The sequence below is a fragment of the Triplophysa dalaica genome, chromosome 3 (genome assembly GCF_015846415.1).
Source record: "Triplophysa dalaica isolate WHDGS20190420 chromosome 3, ASM1584641v1, whole genome shotgun sequence".
NCBI classification, from domain to species: domain Eukaryota; kingdom Metazoa; phylum Chordata; class Actinopteri; order Cypriniformes; family Nemacheilidae; genus Triplophysa; species Triplophysa dalaica.
The window spans coordinates 16,584,544-16,605,817 of record NC_079544.1 but is presented as its reverse complement, the minus strand read 5'-3'; the positions used below and the strand labels follow the sequence as shown (position 1 = coordinate 16,605,817).

Genomic DNA, 21,274 nt, shown 5'->3' with positions numbered 1-21,274 from the left:
ATATCAGCAAACAGAATGTAATAGCAGGCGTGTGTGTGTGTTTCAGTTGCTTTCCAATGCTAGAAGAACAATACTAGACTTAATTGAAACCAGGTGAGCTATCGCTGACTGTAACACATTCTTCTGATTTAAAGGGTTCAGAAAGCCCAAATGTCGAAAATGCAGGGCTCGAAAAGTGAGCTATAAAACTAAATTGCAAACATGTGCTACCCAAATTTGCTTCAGCTTTTCTACGCTTTTGTAAGCGGTCTTGACCGGAGCGAGTCTATTTGAGAAAAGCCCTTGAGGATTTCTGCTCACGTCTTCCAAAATTAAAGTTTACTTGTTTATGTTCTGTTGGTTGTTATTTGGTACTGATGTCATTTGCCGTTTTTGTCTCCTAAAAGATGTTGTGTTGACGTCCCAGACGGTGCCACTAAAAGCAGTTCATACATTCAACGGAACACAGCCAATTCACATGAAAGACATTGAACAGTTTAGACTGCAATTTTCTCAACTGTTTTCCAAACACCATGTTGACAAGTCAACATTGAATCAAATTTGACTCGGTCTTACAAAATGTTTGAATTCGTAATCCTACAGTACATCAAATTGATCAAAATGTAATGTGTCCTCAAAATGTTATTTCCTTCCTCTTTGAAACTATTTAACTTCACCCACCAAAAACAAAGTTCAATATAGTTCTTTAGAAAAAGGTTTAGAATACCATTGCATTAAACCGTATTTAAAAAAAATTGGTACTAATTACCGCAAAGATGCTGTGTTTGTGTGTACAAAACCCGTAAGTGACTTAGCATTTTAGCTCTTTCCGTTCCATTGGTCCAAAGTCAATGGATGTTTTCAATGGGATTGTGGTTAAATGTCTGAAATAAGGTCTGTGGTAAACAAAAGCTTGTTATCATGCATAAAAATCTCATATATAATGTAAAATGGGCACAGATCTCAAAAACGTGTATGGAGATTTATTCACAGGGAATGTGCTCTTTAATATTCAAAACGTGATAAAGGATAGCAGTAGATAACAGATGGTCACATCCCAGTTAATAGTGGGTACTAGCATTGTTTCTAGGGGGTAAGAGTCACACTTTACTACAAATTGACATTTAGGTCTGTCATCACTGTGAAATTGAACCGCCAATTCTCTTCGTCAAATCAATCCTCAATGAATAGGTTAAGCAGTGTCATCAGAAGCAAAAATACAATTAAGCTGAGATTCATCAACACAAATTGAAGGCACAGCATGTTGTTGACCCAATACATGGGCGGAGTCAGATAAGCCAATGTATTTTTTATATATAAGAATCTCATTTGAATCATAAACCTTTAAGTTTTTATATTCATGCTCTTGTAAAGGCTTAAAAAATGTACATTTCTTGTGCAAGACCCATCCATTCATGATTATGATCATTGAGGCAAGCCTAAACAAAACCGAGCTTGTGCCATTTCTTACCATTCCCCCATCCTCCCCCCAAAATGTTTAACTGCTTCACCGTTGAGTTTATTTCCTCCAGCAGTCAGCTATGTTGAAAACGGAAACCCTCGGTTAATCATTTTGGGGGTTGTTTTTGCTTTCCTCCCTGTGCTCTGGAGAGTGTAGGGTGACAGTGTGGAACATTTGCCTCCTCATTATTAGACTACTGATGTTTAACCACCATCCCGTTGGGAACTATCGACCGGTAAGCTCTGGGGAGCTGATCCGCTCGTCAGAAACACTGCTGCTAATGTTAAAAAGTCTTCGCTCTGCATGGCTGATGTCCCAGAGCTCGTGCACCTGAGACCGGACCTCTGACGCTGAGAACGGAGAGCTTGGAGAGACTGGCAGCCCATCAGCGGGGAAACCAAACGAGCCGTTATTAAAGTCATTTTCCTGCTCCGCATTTCCTGGTGCCCAGGCGAGGGGCCGGCACTTAATAACACGGAGCGTTGGAGCCGAGTCAAGTCGAAGCCGGCACCTGTCAGCAGCTCGTTCTGCGCACGACCCGACCTTTTATTTGAATAAGCCCGTTGGATAAATACCGAAGGGAACCTCTTTGCATTAATTAGTAATGAAAATGGAACGATTGAACGTGAAAGTAATAAATGCACTCGTATGTCTTAGTCTTGAAAAACGGCCAGCGCATACGCTAGGTGAACTATTGGGTAAACATTCATTTGATGCAGCTCATTAGGAAAACTGATCCTTTTAGTCGAATGCCAAAACGCAAAGTTTGACCATACCAAACAGTTTGCTATTTCTCTACACTAAAAAAGAAAAAAAGAATCCCTTAAAAATGGATTTTACTGTAACTGTTAAAGGAACTATTCTTTTATTTATTCATCCTCATACTGTATGGTTTAAAACCTATGTATGATTTTTTATTTTGACAATGAAAGCCAAAGGGAGGCAGTTGTTTGGTAATGAACATTCTTCAAAATATCTTCTTTAGGGTTCCAAAGAAGAAAGAAAGTCATACAGGTTTTTAGCGACATGAGGGTGAGTAAATGGTGAAAGGATTTTCATATTTGAACTATCTCTTTAACACTAAAGGCCCTTCTAACACCAAGGATGATGAACTACAGTATAAAGAAAAAGTAAAATTCACACCACATCTATATTGATAACGATACAAGGGAGCAATATTGATGGGATCAGTTTTAGGTAGGTTTTTTCCAGCTTATGAAGGATAAAACATTGACATCCAATTGAAGTCCGTCTAACTTAAAGTGATGGAACATTTAAAATGCAAAACTGCAGTGTGTGAACTGAAAATAAGCAAAGCTTGTTATGAACAGCTTCTTGGTATGAACAGGCATTCACATCATATAGATTTATATTTATTCATAAACTGATGTCTTTGGAGACAAATCCTATTGTAACATTGACAAAAACTAGAACAATTGTGACAAGCAAGAAGCCCAGCATAAGTACAGTATATTTCAACATAATGGTGCATGTATTAGATTTTAGCCTAAGGGCACAGGGTGTATTCAGGTGTCTATGCACACCTGAGAAATATAAACATGACAAACCATGACAATTTCACAGTGTTTCATGTACATGCATCTTGTCTGATGTGACATTTTTGTTATGAGAATCTCTGAAAGACACAGAAACTTGTATCCTGTACATCCCCCAGCATGAGAAGCATCTTATAAAACTGCAGCTGTAGATTCCAGGCTTATAAAGGCCTGCTGTGAACCTTTTCTGAGAAACAAGGAGGCAGGCTTTTCTCACCGAAAGTATCCGAGGATGACCGTCGCTACCATAAGTGATCCCAGCGAGATGGAGTAGCCCACTGTGTAGATCAGGTAAAGCCGATCAAAAACCTCCTGAGTGGGGTCAGCAAATGAGAGAGAGAGAGAGAGAGAGAGAGAATATGAGTCACACTGTACACATACAAAACCGTCCAGAAAAATTTGTATAAACGTATCTCGGATTGCTTTAGTCATAAGCTGCAGATGTAAGCAAGATATATGGCAGAATTTTAGTAACCAAACAGATTTCATCCCCCATTGACTCCCATAGTATGAAAAATAAATACTATGGGAGTCAATTGTGGATCAGATCTCTTCCAAAATTCTTCCAAAAATCGTCCTTTGTGTTCAACAGAACAAAGAAATTTATGCAGGGTTTGGAACAACTTGAGTAAATGACGACAGAATTTTCATTTTTGGGTGAACTATCCCTTTAAGGCAAATATATGTAAATAATCATTGTAATTTAAAAATAGATATAAACTATTTAATAGTGATACATTTTTTTTTATAATTTAACACCAAAACACATTTTGTATTTTTTTTACAAATTTATCACAAAATCCTAATTTGCATAATCATTACATAAGTATACATACTGTATCAAGTCTGTATTTACACTTCTGGCATTATAGCTTTATAGTTTTTATATTAGCATCATTGTTTATTTGTCCTTATGCTTGGGAAAATCTCCAATCATCTGTATTTTTGCTCTATTCTCTTAAAGGATTCTCTTAAAGGTTCACCCAAGAATAAAAATTCTGTCATCCTTTATTCACCCCTCAAGCTGTTCCAAATCTGTATACTGTACATTTCTTTGTTCGGAGGAACACAAAGAAGGATACTTGGCAACTGACATTAAGGGGACATCATTGACTACCATAGTAGTACAAATTATTGAATTATTAATTACGTTTGTTATGTTAAACAAAAAATACGATATTTTGAAGAATTAAGGAAAGTAAAGAGTTCTAGGGCAATTTTATCCTTGTATGGCAGTCAATGATGCCCCAGAAATGTCTCTTGCTGCCATTCCCCCCAAAAAATGTTGTTTGTGTTCATCAGAACAAAGAAATGTATACTACAACGTGGGTGGGGGGGTATCCTTTTAAATGTCCAGCAGGAGCGAAACATCTCTAGAGCGTGATGCTGCCAGCACCAAGCTTGACAACAGGGACGTTGTGTTTTTGATGGTGGACAATGTCTGGCTTGTCCCAAACATTCTGTTTAGTCTGATGGCAAAACCTGAATTAATGTCCCATCAGACCACAGAAACCCCTTTCAAGTCAGATTCACTGTCTCTCACATGCCTTCTGGCAAACTAAAGCCGAGATGTCATGACATTTTATCACCAGTGGCTTTCACTTTGCCACTCTCCCATAAAGCTTTTTCTCCTCAAGACACAGTCACTCAGTCAGCCTTTCAGGGAAGCTGCTCTGGGTAGATATACAGCAGTGTCATACACTTTCTATTCTTTAATTATTGATTTAACTGTCCACCTATGTCCATCCCCATCCTTGTGCTTTTCATTCGCTGTTACATAAGGTAACCTAAATGTTGATTTCTCCTCATTGTGTAAGTTAGGATTTCATGTGCACGCATATTGAATGTTCAGTCTATAGCGGAGCCAGTTGCGCCAACAGAAATTCGAAATTTCCGCGTTTCACATGATTCATGGAGCCTTCAGATAGTTCCAGGAAGTTATGTTTTATTTTTAAATGCTTAATCCTTACATTTTTTTATTCATTAAATGACTTAAGTCTTTAAATGGCTTATAAGTTTACCTCAGCTCCATGTGTTACTAGTAACCTATTGAGAGCTTCCATGAACTGCCATTGCTGTGAAAAACTGTTCCATTGGAGTCAATGGAATTGACGAGACTCTCTCTCTCCCTGGCTCTGGTCTTTAGGCATTCGCAAATGCTTGACAACAAAAACCAATGTGGGTCATTTCCAAAAAAGAAAAGTTAAAAACATTTCAGTTTTTAGCACATTGTTGTCATGTACATGACTTCAAAAACAAATTGGCTACATGATTTAGGTTTGTTTTATTGCATGTGGTCAAAAACACCAAACACCATAAACGTAATAATAACACAATGATTATGAGGATGATTTTGTTATTATGTTGCAATTATTTTAGATTACTTTTAAGAGAACTGTTTTCGATTTGACATTAAAACGTCTTTAGTTGTTGAATGGTGAAAGACAAATTGTAGGTGTAAAACAATAAAAAATAGAAAAGCTGAGAAAAAAAGGGCTATAGGCACTTTTGCATTTATCATAATAGCTTGTTGACTACTTCAAACAAACATTGGAATGCTTCTGTTCCGCAACTCAAGAGCGCTTTTAAGTTATTACTATCATCCTACAATTCAGTGCCGTTCACAGCATATGAAATGTCATGAAATATGTCAGCAGTTTTAAAATTCAGTATGGGTTTTAAACTCAAAGTTCAACTCCTGGATCTATCGTTACAGCTTTAAAGGAATTACCAAGCAAATCCCTGCCAGAGGCTTTTCTCACTGATACGCTAGTGTTTATTTGAAGAGCAAGCTGACGCTCGGTGTCTTAGGTGTCTGCTCGCAGCCTCCTGTGAAAATAGTTTGTCATGAAGTTCACAGGCCTGACAAAAAAGCAAGTGGTGAGCTGCCACTTTAGGCTGCAGACAGGCGGGTATGTCGGTTTGTGACCGCTCTGACCGAGGTGTAGCTGGATCAGAGCGTGCGTTTCAAGGTGATCTGGAGCTCATGAAACAAAAGATTTTCCAGCTGCTATCATTTAGCGTGCGGGGCGATGGCCAAACCCGTTGCTCAGTTTGTGCCGCCTGGTCACTGCAAAATGTTTCGTTTAAATGGATTCATTTTTCATTAAATGCAGAAATGCTTCTTGGGAGTTCATCAAATGTAAACATTGGAAGCAAAGAGCGAGTCCTCAAACTATGTATTCCTAGGGCCCCATCGTACACCCGGCGCAATGCTACGCAAGGCGCAGCCCAACTGTTTTTGGTAGTTTCAGCTCATTTTCCCGTCCTGCGGTGCGTTGTTTAAATAGCAAATGCATTTGCGCCCATTTGTTCTCCCATAGGCCTGCTGGCCTAAAAAATAGGTGTGTTCGGTGCATTCTTTGTGCATTGCTGTTTTGAGGAACTGAAAATAGACTGCGTCAAAGACCAACTCATGTTATTTAAAGCGCACATTAGTAAATGTGCCTATAGGCGGGTGCACAACGGGCATACATTTTGACACAAAGAGGAACACGCAACAGCAAAAATCATGACCAAATATTAAAAATAAATGGATTACAATGTAAAAGATTATAATTGTGTACATAAAGACAAAATAATGTCTCTTCCTGTAGATGGTCTCGTGCACTTTAACCTCTCGAATGCAAATGTAAATAGCGAATCGGCCATACCTTAACAGGAGCTTAATGTTTTTCCTGTCCTTAAACTAGCAAAAGTGGATTTAGAAACGCCCTAACTGCACTTGCGCTTTAGACCATGCGCTTAGATCGTGAAATTAGAGCCCCTAGACTCAAGAGACCTAGTATAAGTTCAAAGGAAAATCGTGACACGAAAACTCTAAAAGCATTATTATACACTTTTTCACATCCGAGATAGAAAAGTTGTGAAAGCATCAATGCTCTCAAATAGGTTTTCAGAGCTCATCAAATATGATTGTAATGTAGGCTCCTCTCTGGCTTGATAATCACTGAACAAATATGATGATACTTCCTACGGCAACAGTTTGATCAGATTCTGTGTATGACAAATTACGGTCGCTTGATTTGAAAGGTTAAAATTAGAAAATAACTTCATCTAGATTCTACATCATGCTAAAATTTCCTAATTTCAGTCTATTCATGTTGTGGGAGTACGACAGTATGTGAAGAACATCTTCACAATTGGTCTTTTTGCAGTTTGCTGTGTTGGTAAAGTATGAATTGCATTACATATAGGAATATATAAATATGATATTATTAAACTTTCTAGTAAAGGGAGCAATGCAAAAAGAGAGTTTGCATTGTGTTCGATTGCTGAACAATGAAACAATGCTGCTCCATGAAACAGAATTAAGTAGAGCTAGCTTTTGTTTTCTAAAGTACACTATTCACAAAAATACAAAAAATATAAGCAATAACACATTGATCGATAATTGTATACAAAATCCTATAAATGATGATCAAGGAGTTTGATTATACCTTGTTTATTCTGAATCAAATGTAAATTGTCATCTTAATCAACCTTTTGAACAAATGCAAATTAAATTGGTTTACAAATTTATATGCAAAGGCGCCATAGCAACATGAACGTCTAGAAATTAGCGTTTAATTCATGTTTACACAATGAACAAATCAGTGTTTTCTGAAGCTTCTAGTAAACCATATGGAGTCAAATCTTGTACCCATCATTCAAAAAGGAAATTGCAGCTTTCTATTATAAAAACAACTTTGATTCTGCTAATTTTATTGATTAAATTCTACTATGACTTCAAAGGTCCACTCAGTTTCACAGAGATGGAGTTTCTATGTATGTGCATTCCCTAAACTAAATGGTAAATAGTTCTGCCCACAGCTCAGTTGACTTTCTGCCCATCTACACCAAAACGAACAGCCCAGAGATGAGAAGCGAACCTAAACAAAACTAAACAAACTAAGATTTTAATCTTGGCATCAATGGTAGACAAACAATATGTGGGTGACCCAAGTTCCAGCCTGTTGTAAGTTAATTTCTGTTTAATTTACAACATCTTGCAAAAACAAACAAATAAAACGTAAAGACCCGAAAAGGGTTTGAATTCATTTAATCTTTGGACACACTACAAGTGTCAAATCTAACATCTTACATTTTACACTTATATAAAAGCACAAGTTTTGTCAGTCAATTTCTCCTTCTGATGTTTATAAAATGACTGGTTCTGGAAAGTACCTAAACTAGATTTCCTAAATAGCAGGTTTGTTTTAAAATTTGTGTCAATTATCGCCATTATATTCTGTAAATAAACCGAAGAGAAAGATCCAGATGTATTTACAGTTCCAGTACCAGTGAGAGGTTGTGACATGTTCTCATGACAGAAAGGATATGAATCACAGTTCAAAATGTTTAATCGATCAAACTAAGGCTAAGATTAAATATTGACCGTAACCACCATGGGACACGATTTATCAAATCCTGTTTGGACACACAATGACAGATGAACGCTGTTCACACGAAGTGGTCTGACCCACGATTGATCTACTTTAAATAATATTGCATGCCTGAAATAGTTGTGGAATGGATTTGATAGTTTGGTGACTAAGAGCAACTACAGAAGACAGTAAGCAGGTTGAAGGTCAGAGGTCTTACCCTCTCTTGGTTCTGGTTGTAATTTGCGAGGAATTTGGCACACTCGCTGTAATTAGCCCAGGTCCTGTTGTTACTAGCAGCCAGCTCCCAAGAGCCATTGGTGTCACACTGACGGTAGGCATGTCCTGAAAATACGTCATAAACACATTTGAATGTTTCTTTACTTCATATATTGTACAGTGTATGTTCATACATTGACTTAATAGAGAGCTTAAAGAATTAACAGTGTTGGCTGATGTTATCATTCCATCAGAGATACACCTACAGACAAATTTATTGATTTAAGGAATGAAGTAATAAGGTTGGCTTGACTAAGACATACAATTAGTTTTTTTGTGTCACATTCAGGTCTCCAGCTTGCTTTATAAATTGTAAGTAAACACTGTTTCATTTAGGAATCCTCAATTAGGGGATCTTACTTTTACACGTAATCGTTTTACAAAGCGTGTTACTTTTAATGGAAGGTGAGATACCACTTGGTATTTTTGCATTGAAATGTGTGGGACTAAATTATACGGCAATATATAAATATTTATATAGCCATTTGATATCATATAAATGTTATATCTACTCTGAATTGACAATGAAATTGTTAAAAAAAATATGAACTACAATATATTGTATATTGATGTATTTGAAGAGTTTAGTTCCAAAATGAGAAACTTTTATTTAAAAAATCATGTTTTTTATTATGTTTTCATGTTTTATTGTGTTAGTTAGATGTATTTGTTGAGTTATTATGGCTTAAACCAAAACAAACCATCTGCAGTTTGATTGATATTAATTGATATAACAATAACATGATATAACATGATTCTTTGATTTATCTCATTTTGGAACCAAACTCTTCATTTGTACAATATTTGCTTTTAATGCCCCCCCCAGGTTCGATTAAACCATCAAAATATAAGGTGTATCATACACAAATTTTTAATTTCAATCTTTCCAATTTTGAGTCAAAATTATTTGGCCACATTAAATATTAAAATACATTAAAATATTAAAATTGAACAAAATATTTTATACATAATATAAATTCATACTAACATTATTATATATTAAAACATAAACACAAATATCTTTTGCTTACTATTTATGATTATTTATGACTAAATTCTGATTAAATGAAATTTTGGAATGGTCTAATTTTTTTCTGCAGCTTAATATGATATAATAAAAAACAATGATGTTAGAGGAGAAAATCAGAGAGATTCTGCCCGCAAAACAAATTCCAGCTTTCAGCTCTGAAGGTCATCCAGTACTGTCGAGAGAGAGTTGTGTGCTGCAGGCATGTGTCATTTAACCAGCGCCTGCGGTCTCACCTTTGTGGTTGAAGTCATAGATGTACACCGGGCAGGAAGTGGACACCGTTCTTCCAGGAGCTCCCTCGGGCCAGCAGACGATGCCGTCCCACTCCGGTAGGCAGTAACCCTCTACGATATGAAGCAGGATTGACATTTAGAAAAGTGAACTCAAGTCTCCCAGAAAAAACCTCCCATTGCAGCAATACATGAATAACCTCAATATAATCTGATGACAGACCCAGAGGATAGAAGAAGCTTGACAGCAGCATCCCCAACACTTACAGACATTTATTTTTGCTCTTTGTGAATGGCAATGGCCACGCTTTCTATTATTGAAGCTGGTGAATGTACTCTGGCAGAATAGAGAGTGGAAAACACTGTAATCGTGAACTGTGGTGTGTTTTTGAAGTGTCATCTTGCCCTTGTCATGTTAGTTTGGCTATGAATCAACAGGAAAAGCTTTCAAAGTGGGCAGAATGGAGACAAAGAATGGTACAAAAAGGAATTGTAAAATCATCCAAAAGTAAGCTGTTACAGATGCGGAACAATTTACATTTCATATGTTAGACAAACATTACGGCTTTAAACCATGCATAGTAGGACCAAGAATGTGTTTTATATACACTTGATATTCATTTAACAACTACATGTAACTTCCAAAATATCCCAATAAAAGTGATAAACGTAATGTTGTAAATCCTCGAGGTGTGTTTTACATGTACACTTTCGCTGTAGTTAGATAGGGCCTTAATAATTTTTTTGCGCTTTAATGAGGTTTCATGAAATTACGTTAGGGAACCAGATCTACCAAGATACAAATAAACAGACAAACAAATATTTCCTTATATACCCTAAAGGTGCACTCTGTAACTGTATCATTAAAAAGTTTCACACATCAAGGAATAAACAGTGCCTTCTCTCGAAAGATGTTTAAAATCATGAAGAGACAAATACTCAAGCCATTTCAGCAGACTTATTAAAAAGGGCTTTATATTAGAGAAGTCCAAATAAAGTATTGAAAGCACAATATTGCAAAACAAATAAGCACAAGAGAAAACCCCACAATCAGTGCAGAAAATCTGAAAATGTTTACAAATGAGAGTTAACCCTCAGTTACCACGGAAAGGTTAATTGTAAATGCTTCTTAGAATTATAGACATGAACCTCATCTCTCCACTTATTGGTGTATTTTTTCATTTCTACACCTGGTCGAAATACACAATTTTATAAACCAAAGAATCTCTATCAATGTCTTAAACAGCTACTGTAAAACTAAAAATGTATTTTTCTTGTTTCATGAACTGACAAAACAGGCCAATCCGGCTTTCATTCTTCAAGTAGCAACAGTGGTTCACGACAGTCAGTATGTTAAAAAATAATGCAGAGGTCAAGATGTATTTTTAGACCACCTAAGATATCTGACTGAGTACATGAATATTCCAAATGACTATTTTTGACAAACTATCCGGACTTGTATTTCACTGCCAAAAGCTTGACTAAAGACTCTGAATGTTTGATGCTAAAACATTAAAAAAAAAAATGTAAAGGCCTTTGAATATAAGCCTACTAGTGCAGGACTCAGACCTCTGATAAAGGCAGAAGTGCCCTTTTTTCCACAGTTTCTTGGCAAAGCAAACATTTTGGGGTTTGCTTCTAGTCGCTGTTATTGAAACCAGCTGCCCCCCAACTTGCCGCAAATAACTAGTTAAGGATAAAACTCAACAGCGTATGGCTTTAAAGCAGATCCATTATTTTCCTATGCCTGTAATTAAAGATTTGCTAAGGGAAAATCAAAGGATATGATGGAGCACATTTTATTTGCCTGGAGACCAGCTTGTCACTTTTCTGAATCTAATTAAAGGGGAGTTTCTGAAAACAGGCCTGTTTTGCAGGATGGGAGTACCGCGTGTGTGTTTCACATTTCCAAAATAACAATGGCCAAATGTGGAGGTTTTCGCTTGAAATATAGAAGATTAACCCGCAGACCACCTCCCATACCCCGCTGCTCTCAAATATAACTCTGCACAGAAACGTCGCATATACATTTCCCCAAATTCCAAGGATATGAGAACGCTATAATCGTATCAGAGGTTGTGGCTATTGATGATGTCATTTGAGGTTTTTGAAAAAATATATTTATCTCCCTGCCCCCCTCCAACATGACATTCACGATGCCAGGCCTGAATTGTGGAGGGGTTTCGATATATAAGAAAGCTTTTATATGTTATTTTACACCCAGACCGCAAAGTTTGAGCGTCAGGCTATTTTCACACACAAGGCACAGAGACTCGGGGCTTGTGGAAGCCACATCCCTTCTCTCACGACCCAGGCTGAAACCTCAGCGTATCTCTCAATGAGAACCTTGTTCATGTCCCGCCATGGAGACTTGGTCTTAACCGAAGCACAAACGTGCAATAATAACAAATAAAAGAGCTTTGCAGTATGGCGAGCACTGAGGCCTAGCCTTGACTTGAGGTAAGGCTCCACCACCAACAGTCCGGACTAGAATATCTAAACCGACTCAGCTAACTATTTGCTGAACAAACGGTCTCTAATACACACCGATCCAATGGTCTAATAATAGTGGACTGAAGGTGCCACAAAAACAACGAAAACATCAAGGGTGGTCTCACAAAGAACTGGTAAGGGGTGAGGTGCATGGCGGAGGCAAAAAACGTCTTTACTCATTCAGCAAGGGATATTCAGCAAGTGGTTCATTTTTGACCGTGAATTCTTGACGAAAAGTCTTGTTTTTACTGCTGTTTCTATGGAAATTTGGAATAATGCATTATGACATAAATGTATTGCAATAGGGCCAGAAATGTCCTTGGCAATAACTCACATAACAACAGACAATGAGCGATGTTGTGACCGTTAGGAAGAGAAAGACGAGTGACCAAGAGCTCACGTGTCTGACTTCTTAGACCTCAGATGCAGGAAATGCGCTGCGAAAGACCAGTACAGAGGTTGACAGATTATATGCCTAACCCTGCTGCAGGAATTTACTTTGGAGGACGTTGAGGGAGAGACGCAGATGTGACCTTGCTCAAATGACCTCAGAGAAAATTGACTGCAGTAGCTAAAGAAAAACGAGAACCCGAAATCTCTGAATGTACAAAGATACATAAAAATAGGTAAATTACAAATACATCCAAGATGATGAATTAAAAAAATACTTTAAAGAGTACGTAGCTTGAGATCATGAAAATGACACTTCATGCAGTCTGTAATGTTGCCGTGTTTGAAAGTCTGCCAAGTTGTAAGTCCGAAGGTGAATAAATACAAAGTTATTTGCTTGTAAAAATGGGAGTCGACTCTGAATCACACAAAGGAGACGTGAACTAGTACACCAGCATATCTACGTCGCTACACATAGTCCCCGCATACGTTTTGCTGAGACTGTCGCGAAAACGTATGTCTCCTCCCCAAAACACTGTCGCTCGATAGTGATGCGTGTGTATCATGTCTAGAACCTGTGTTATACGGTGTGACACTAAGTCCGTCATATTTCAACTACCAAAGGAAGAAAGTCTGAGGGAAAAAAGGTTTCAATTTATTTTTCAAACGATACCAAAGGAGTATAACCCCAGGGTTTAATTGTGCACGCGTCATTTCACGGAAGATTGGTTTAATAATCTTGGCGCATTCACTGCAGGGTATGTGAAACGACTTTCCTTGAAAGAGGGGGTAATACCAACTCTATTTGGACCTGTTAGCTCCACCGAATCACAACCTGTAAGTGTGACTATTAATTTTTGTCTTCACTTCAAGAAATATTTTCGTACCTTATATCTGTGTTTAGCTAATGCATATAACGCTAACATTAGCATGTACCGTTATTTCTGGGGTCTTACAGTTTGTTTATCTTGCTATTAACTTTGCATTTTGACACATTTCCCGCACGTGCACCTATATAGATATATTTGTGTGATACTACAATAATTTTTCATAACATCGACTTTCTGAAATGCTCTATGTACCATGACATCGCACAGTTAAGACGAAATAATAGTATTACTAACATATTAACAGTATTTTAAGAAAAAAAATTTTATTTAATTGATGAGCAAAAGCACAACATGCATGTTGTCACACTGGGTGTTTTTATGACAAGAATTGTCACTTGCCACTGACAACATCATGCTCCAGTCGTGGTGGAGTTTGTTGTGGATTAGCGTCTTCTTCCTTGTCAGACTCGGGCTCAAATTGGTACGGTAAAATCGCCACCATCTCTAGCTACACATATAATATACTTGACATCCAACCACATGTAAACCGTTATACTGTAATGATGGTAGTGGGGTTCCATTTGCCACAAATGATGAACGCGTTTGACCAATAACAACAGACTACACCATCTGACCAATCACATGACACAAGGTTAGCGAGTAGGCAGGGCCTAGATGGATGAATCGTGGAATGAATCATTTGAGAGTCAGTCAAGAAGTAAGGTACGAATAACTGCCTATTATTACGACATTATAGTGTTTAAACACATTGTATGTACATAAACTTGTTGTTGGACTCTCCATAAACCAAAGTAGGGCCTAAAAAAACATATGCTAGGTACTCTTTAAAAGACTTATCTCAGAACAGTACACCAGTAACACATAAGCCCCACCTAAAATATATAAAAACTTAAATAGTTTCAAATATTTTTTTAAATGAAAGAAACAAAAAATAAGTGTCATGTCATTGACCCAAATACCCTATAAGAACTGCAATCACTAAAACATGTTGAGTGACATTCTGATTCGCACCTGTAAACAAACAGCAAAAAAACACATTCTACAGCCTGAATTTCTTTCGCTGTTCTGTGATCAGAAAGACGTGTGCACCCTTCCAAAAGGGGTCAGAAAACAGCCACCAGAAACAGTGTGGCGTCATCAGGTAGATACTGGTCACATCTGACTCACTGGCCCTATGACACAAGGGCCCACGGCAAAAACCTGTAAAAATTACTCCCAAGATCCTCATCAAATAACACAGCAGATGCCATGAATAGATTTGATAACGCAGAAACTTACGCACGCTTTGAGACTGCAGTTGTCCTACTTTTACTTAATTGCATGATAAATAACGGAGATCTGAATTAGGGATGCACCAAATGTTCGGCGAACATTCATTCGACAAATGAATGTTGCCGAACATGCCGTACACAGAAGAGAGAGAGAGAGAGAGAGAGAGAGAGAGAGAGAGAAAGAGTGACAAGCATTTGACCATTCAGTTTGTGAAATAGTGAAAAAAATTGGCTAAATAAATATGAAAAGCCATGTTCGGTGTTCAGTATTTGGACTTCTGCCAAGTGTTTCATTTTTATTCGGCTCGGCCAAGTATTTGCATTTCGATGCATCCCTAATATGAATCAATGTGAACAATGGGCTGCAATTTATGAACATTCTTAACTATTCAGAGAATTTAAGAATAGATTTTTAGGAATTCAAGGTGATTTCTTTATAAAGCCTTTTTTTAAAAAGCTCAGGAACAAACTTAAATTACAAGTGTGCAAACAAGCTGCTATTTTCAAACATTTTCAAATCAAGCTTGAATGACACAGATCTGATAGATGTAAATCTGGAAATGTAAATATCCCACTCAGAAGGTGCTTGGAAAAATCAGCTAGGAAATAATGAAGAGGGATCCAGCAACACTTGTGGCACACATGCCCTGATGAAGACCCTCAAGCCAAACACTTTTTGGATACGCAATAGAGCTCTCTTTAACAAAGTGTTGCATGATTCCTTTTGGATTCTTTGTGAAATCAATGCCAGATAAAATAGATGCAATAAAGCAAAAAGGGGACAAAAATATGTTTTACAAATCATATTACACTAATAATGCAAAATGTAAAAAATACAAGTTTTTGTTTTACTTTTTGAAACCGAATGTAAATTTAAATTATTCCTGTCTGTTCCTCATCATACCAGACATTTCTAAAAAAAAACAATCTGCAGTCAAAGAGGGACTGGAAATGACTTTGTACGAGTGAAAAACGTACATTTGTCCATCTTGGCAGTGACACTAAAGAGATGTCTAGAGGCATTAGTTGTGACAGAGCTCAGACAAGGTAACATTAACTCCATCTAAATTGAATCCCAGAGTTCTGCACAACATCAGCGTCCAGATGCATTGAGATCAGTGGGCTGTGATATGAGACAGGAACCTCTAAAACCCTCATCATCATAACACGCCACTTTCACAACGCCGCTGGATTAACTGAAGACTTATTTTAGAACATCTCTACCTTCTGCTACATAAACACAGCCATGAGCGAATGTTCGCCACATCCTGTTTTGTAAAGGTAAAGTTAAACTCTAAATAAAACAATGCACCGCTTCTTGAGTACTGGCCCCACGTTTATGTAGGAATTATTTAGTATGTATTCAGTATTCATGTATTTTTGGGTGCTTCTATTTATTCCTCCAAAAAAATTGTGTATTTTTCCCTGCCCATCACTTAATATGGGTCACCACTGTCAAGAGACAAAAATACCATGTCAAATATTTATGAAAAATATGGACAAATCTAGTATTCACCTCACAACTTAATGCATTCATTGCATTGACTACAACACGGTTTGCAACTGATTTTTAGCTCCATCACTGAATTGTCAGGAAAACAGAAAAATCTAAAATGTTTTTTCTGCTGTCAGGAAACAGTATGCTTATTCATAATATACATATTTGTATAACTTTTTTCTATAGTTTAATCTATCTCTGAAACAATGAAATGTTGTAGTGTAGGTGAAAGTAGATGGTTTTAACATAAATTAGTGTAAAAAAGGTAATAAAAAAAAGTGATGTTCTTTTATACTTAGTTATTTTTTCCTTTAACATCCTTAAATATTGATCAAATATTAATACATTTATCATATAAAAATGGAAACAAATGTTTAATAAATCACCCACCCCTAAATATCGCTCTAAGATCATATTTGTCTTACTAAAATTTGCTCAAACATGAGTTAGTACTTAAGTACTGCACAGGATATTTCAAAGGCCACTAAAGTTCTGAAGTGTGATACAGTATGTTTCATCCATTGGTTTAATCTAAAATTGAAAAGTCTAGTTCACAGTCTCAATGTGTGAGAACAAGCTATTGGGATTCCTAAACGTTCACTTTGGTCGCACATAAACAATTAAACTTAACTGTTTCATGGTGCGAGACAACAGTGACTTAACAAGAGTAGAATAAGCCTGTGATGAGAATACGGCAGTCTGGCTATGACAATAGGCCGCCAAAAAAGGTTATTAAAACCGCTTTTGAATCAATCTGCCAGGGGAAAAAAAACAACCACAGTGAAAGGAAACTGAGGTTACCGTAAAAAAAATCTAACCGTTTCACATCTTGTACTCCCAGATCTCTATTTAACGTGGCAAATGACCCAAAAGGGATTACATAGAACTGTTCTATGCTATTTTCCAGGGAAACTTTTAGACACTTTTAGCAGCAGGTTTTTTTTATCGAGCAAAAATCCCATTTTTGATGCCGCAATGCCAACAACTCCTACAGACTGCTTGTAAGGTCATTGGGTTACTTGGTACGGACGAAACACTTTTTTCAAAGGCAGCAATTCTAGTCGTAATGATCATATTTATGAGATGACCGGGCATGAACGCAGAACTCCACCACAATCATTGGGAAGTAGTGGGAAATTTGGATTTTCTTGAAAGCCTGGCTATCACAGTCAAGGGTGTGTCATTTGAGCAGTAATGGGCGAAACAAAATAATGATGGCTGTACAGTTTGTCTAATGTTCATTAAGGATACTGATACATTTGCCCAAAAACAGACTTATTTAGTTATGTTTATGAAGGAACAGTTTTGTAAGGAACATTTCTCTGACCGTCATTTCTGTGACTGCATAAACAAATTGTTTGTAAAAAAATGTTTTATGTAAGTGAAAACATGAAACATGAAATTGCTTAAGCCCAAACAATATCATGAAAGCACAGTAAAAACCAAACAGTTTAACTGACAGTGACAGAGAAGGCTGAGTATTTTTCCTGGTGTTTTCCGAAACCAAGAAGCTGACAGGCAGCCGTCAGCTGTTTAAAACACAACGTGTCAGTTCAATGTTACAGAGGTAACAAATCTGTTGGCTTTGCATGATGTAGTGTTGTTAGGATCTCCAACTCAATGTCAGTTCATCTTTGCATAAGCTTGATTTGAAATATCGCAAGCGTTACAGTCAAGACCCTCACGTCTCACTCCAGACCCCTGCACATGTCAGTATGGAGACACATATTGACAATTTCTCCTCTCATCAAAGACATCACTTCACTGATGCTACAATGACCAGAGGGTGAAGATAATTGCGCTTTGGGAGCTCAGAGATGGTAAATGTTTATTCAGTCTTGCAGAAAGCACTGGTTGGATTAGTAGTGAGGATGCATCGAGGATTTTCTTTTTAGATTGAAAAAATAGAATATTTATAACTCACCAGGGGTTTTATGTTTGGACTTGATCGTTCGTTCACATTTCCGCTTGGCGTTAAAAAGAAGATTGATTTGCTCCTCTTTTGTAAGGACATCATCAGCATCAACCTGAGATTATAAAATGTCAAACATTAGATTTACATTTATTCATTAAGCAGACACTTACAAAACATTGCATTTTTAAAAAGGGGAAAAAGTTTCCGCCCAGACAATTTCCAGATTTTAAAATATTTGGTACCCTACATTTTGTCCCTACAGATATCAAATGTTATTAGTGATCAGTTATTAATTCCCAACATAATGTTTGAAACGTTTATATACATAGCAATAGAAAACACAATCTTAAGCAAATTCAGTGCACGGATCACATTTCATACAACAATAGCACACTGCAAAATGAGCAACATCTATGCTGTGCTGTACATTTTCCTGTTCTTCTTTTTTTGGATCTCCTGAATGACATTTAATAACAGGACTTCATAAAAAGTCTCATGTGTTGTGTTGAGACTTTATGATGTAATATAGGAGATGCAGAGAGAGTTGGTAACTGATATATTATGTATTATGTATCAAAGAAAAAGCAACATAATTGTGAAGCAAAATCAATACGATCAGATGCTCACAGCAGATGTGTAGTTATTTTTAGTTGTGTTTATTATGAATGATATCAATAGCATAAATTTTGTTCCACTACATGGTGATAAATAGACCCCATAGACAATTGTGAAATCAACTCCAAACCCTTTTCCTTTTTGCAACTATTCAACATAAGCACATGTTCTACTCCAAAAAAGGCTTTTGCAGAATGGACAAAAAGAACAATGCAATGAGATCACAATTGATCTAAATTTGGTTTATTCTCTATGGAGTTTAAGGTAACTGAAAGTACAGACTCTTAGGGCTATGCGGTTAGACCAACATTTTATATCACAGTGCAACAAGTTATTTCAAATCCCAGTATTGGTGGGCTTCATGATATTATTAATTTAGCTGGAAATTCAACTGTAAAATGTTTTACATAATCATATTAGTACTTTTTAATAACCCCTTGAATTCATAAAAAATGAAATGTACTTCATCTCTTTCATTATTTGGAACTTTATGGAAGCAGGTCAAAATATCAGATTATTTATACCAAACTAAATCTGCTATTGATATTTAAACAGCTGCTTCAAATTATGTAATAAGTTAAAAACAAAAGGCTCAAAAGAATTATAGTCATTTTAAATTCCCATGAGTCACATTTCAAACTGTAAAGTCACTTTTATAATAGACAAGAAACAGACACTTGTGATCATGCATTAGTTGCATATTTATGAATCCAGTTCCATTGCTTGACAACCATAAGCAATGTAAAATGTACAGCAGAATCTCTCCAGACTAAAACCATCAGATCGCACAGCCCTGCAGTACATCACAAGAACACAAAAAGATTTCCAAAGCAATAATGAAAGTCACTACAGATTATTTTATTGAGTGATTGGACAGTACATAACCTCTCGACTGGAACTCTCTACAAAAATTCAGCAGCCACATTGAACTATAATTTGTGAAAACAAGGCTGCAGAGTCTAATGGGGAGTTTGGGGATGAGCGCACGATTTTGAGATTTACTGTTCTCGGCAAATTCCTTCTGTGAAGTTCTGACTTGTGGTAGGGAGGCATAATTATATGATGTCCTGTGTATTAATTCCGGTTTAAAAAATGTGATGCTTATGGCAATTTTACCTTTTCTTATTTTGCACTTACAAACACATTTTTTTATGCTGTTGATTATTTTGCAAGCTGTGAAAATAAACGCCTTTGCGACTTAAAGGGTTGATGAATTAAAACCTCAGTCTTAACACAAGCTTTTGTTATATAAGTTTGTAAGTTTGTAAGTGTCAGAACTAAAAACGCATTTGTTACTGAAATTAAAACTGTTATTGATACCAGGCTCAGCAAACGCCAGGTTCTGGAATGCACCTATCTATGACGTCATTGATAGGTTGAGCACCGCCTCCACAAAAAATATCAACGACTTCTTCTCTAGCCCCACTCACTGGTTCGCCAATGACTTAAGCCACAAATGGTACTCACTCCCGCATTTGTGATGATTGACAAACTGGTAACCATGGCGTCATGTTTTTCGGCTAAAGATTTGTTTTGTCCCTTGTTTAAACTAAACTGCTGATATGCACTGTGTTGTGTTTATGCTCGGAAGGCTACATCAAACAGCGCACTTTTGCTGTGTTGCCATGTTTGTTATTAATAAGTGCTTTTATGCTTGTTGTTTGGTCTTTAATCAAAAAGCCTCGGCACTTAGGTCATAATTAATTGTCTGATGCAGATTTTTTTATTTTTGGTCTAATGTATAAACAATTAGCATTTTAAGGTATGTTTATGTTTTATCTTTATTTGCCCATTTTTTCTGTGAAGATCTGGCAACACTTTAGCAAAGGGCTCTCGAGAGCGGCCAGCCCCGTGTCATATGTGCAAAAGTGAGGACTAATTTCACTGTTATTTTTATTTAAAGCAACCAAGCAACAAACATGCAACATTGTGCAGCGGCTGGTTGTGGAAGAACACAATCGCTTCCCTCGGATTCTGATATTAGGAATGTGTGGTTGAAGTTTATTTTTAAGTACGTTCCTGCTCACGTGGGTGAAACATTGAGCATTTGTTCGCTTAATATCACCGTGGATTCCTTTGTGAACAAGTCGCTGGATTTGCGGAGAGATTCAAATTAAACAGCAGTGCTGTGCAGTCAATATTGGACCCGGCATGAATGTGAGTAAAACATATTTGTACTATGCTTCTTTATTACTTTGTTAGAGATCGCTTGATATGTCCTGATATCTAACCAAATTCACAGAAGGCTCCAACTAAGTTTACAACACAAACTGGTTGCATTTGTAACCTTTAATTATAACGCATAAGAAACAATATTCTATATACCATTTCTGAAGCTGTAT

At 36.8% G+C, this 21,274-nt stretch overlaps 1 protein-coding gene across 1 annotated transcript in view; it reads right to left on the bottom strand.

Moving 5' to 3' along the window:
- Window positions 1–21,274, bottom strand: part of pth1r (parathyroid hormone 1 receptor) — a 59,051-nt gene that overhangs the window by 6,333 nt on the left and 31,444 nt on the right. Inside the window, exons 2-5 of the mRNA XM_056743033.1 lie at window positions 18,327–18,429; window positions 9,903–10,013; window positions 8,581–8,705; window positions 3,215–3,309 (exon numbers count right to left, since the gene is read on the bottom strand). Coding sequence (XP_056599011.1) covers window positions 3,215–3,309; window positions 8,581–8,705; window positions 9,903–10,013; window positions 18,327–18,429 — 434 coding nt within the window. The remainder of the gene's footprint in view (window positions 1–3,214; window positions 3,310–8,580; window positions 8,706–9,902; window positions 10,014–18,326; window positions 18,430–21,274) is intronic.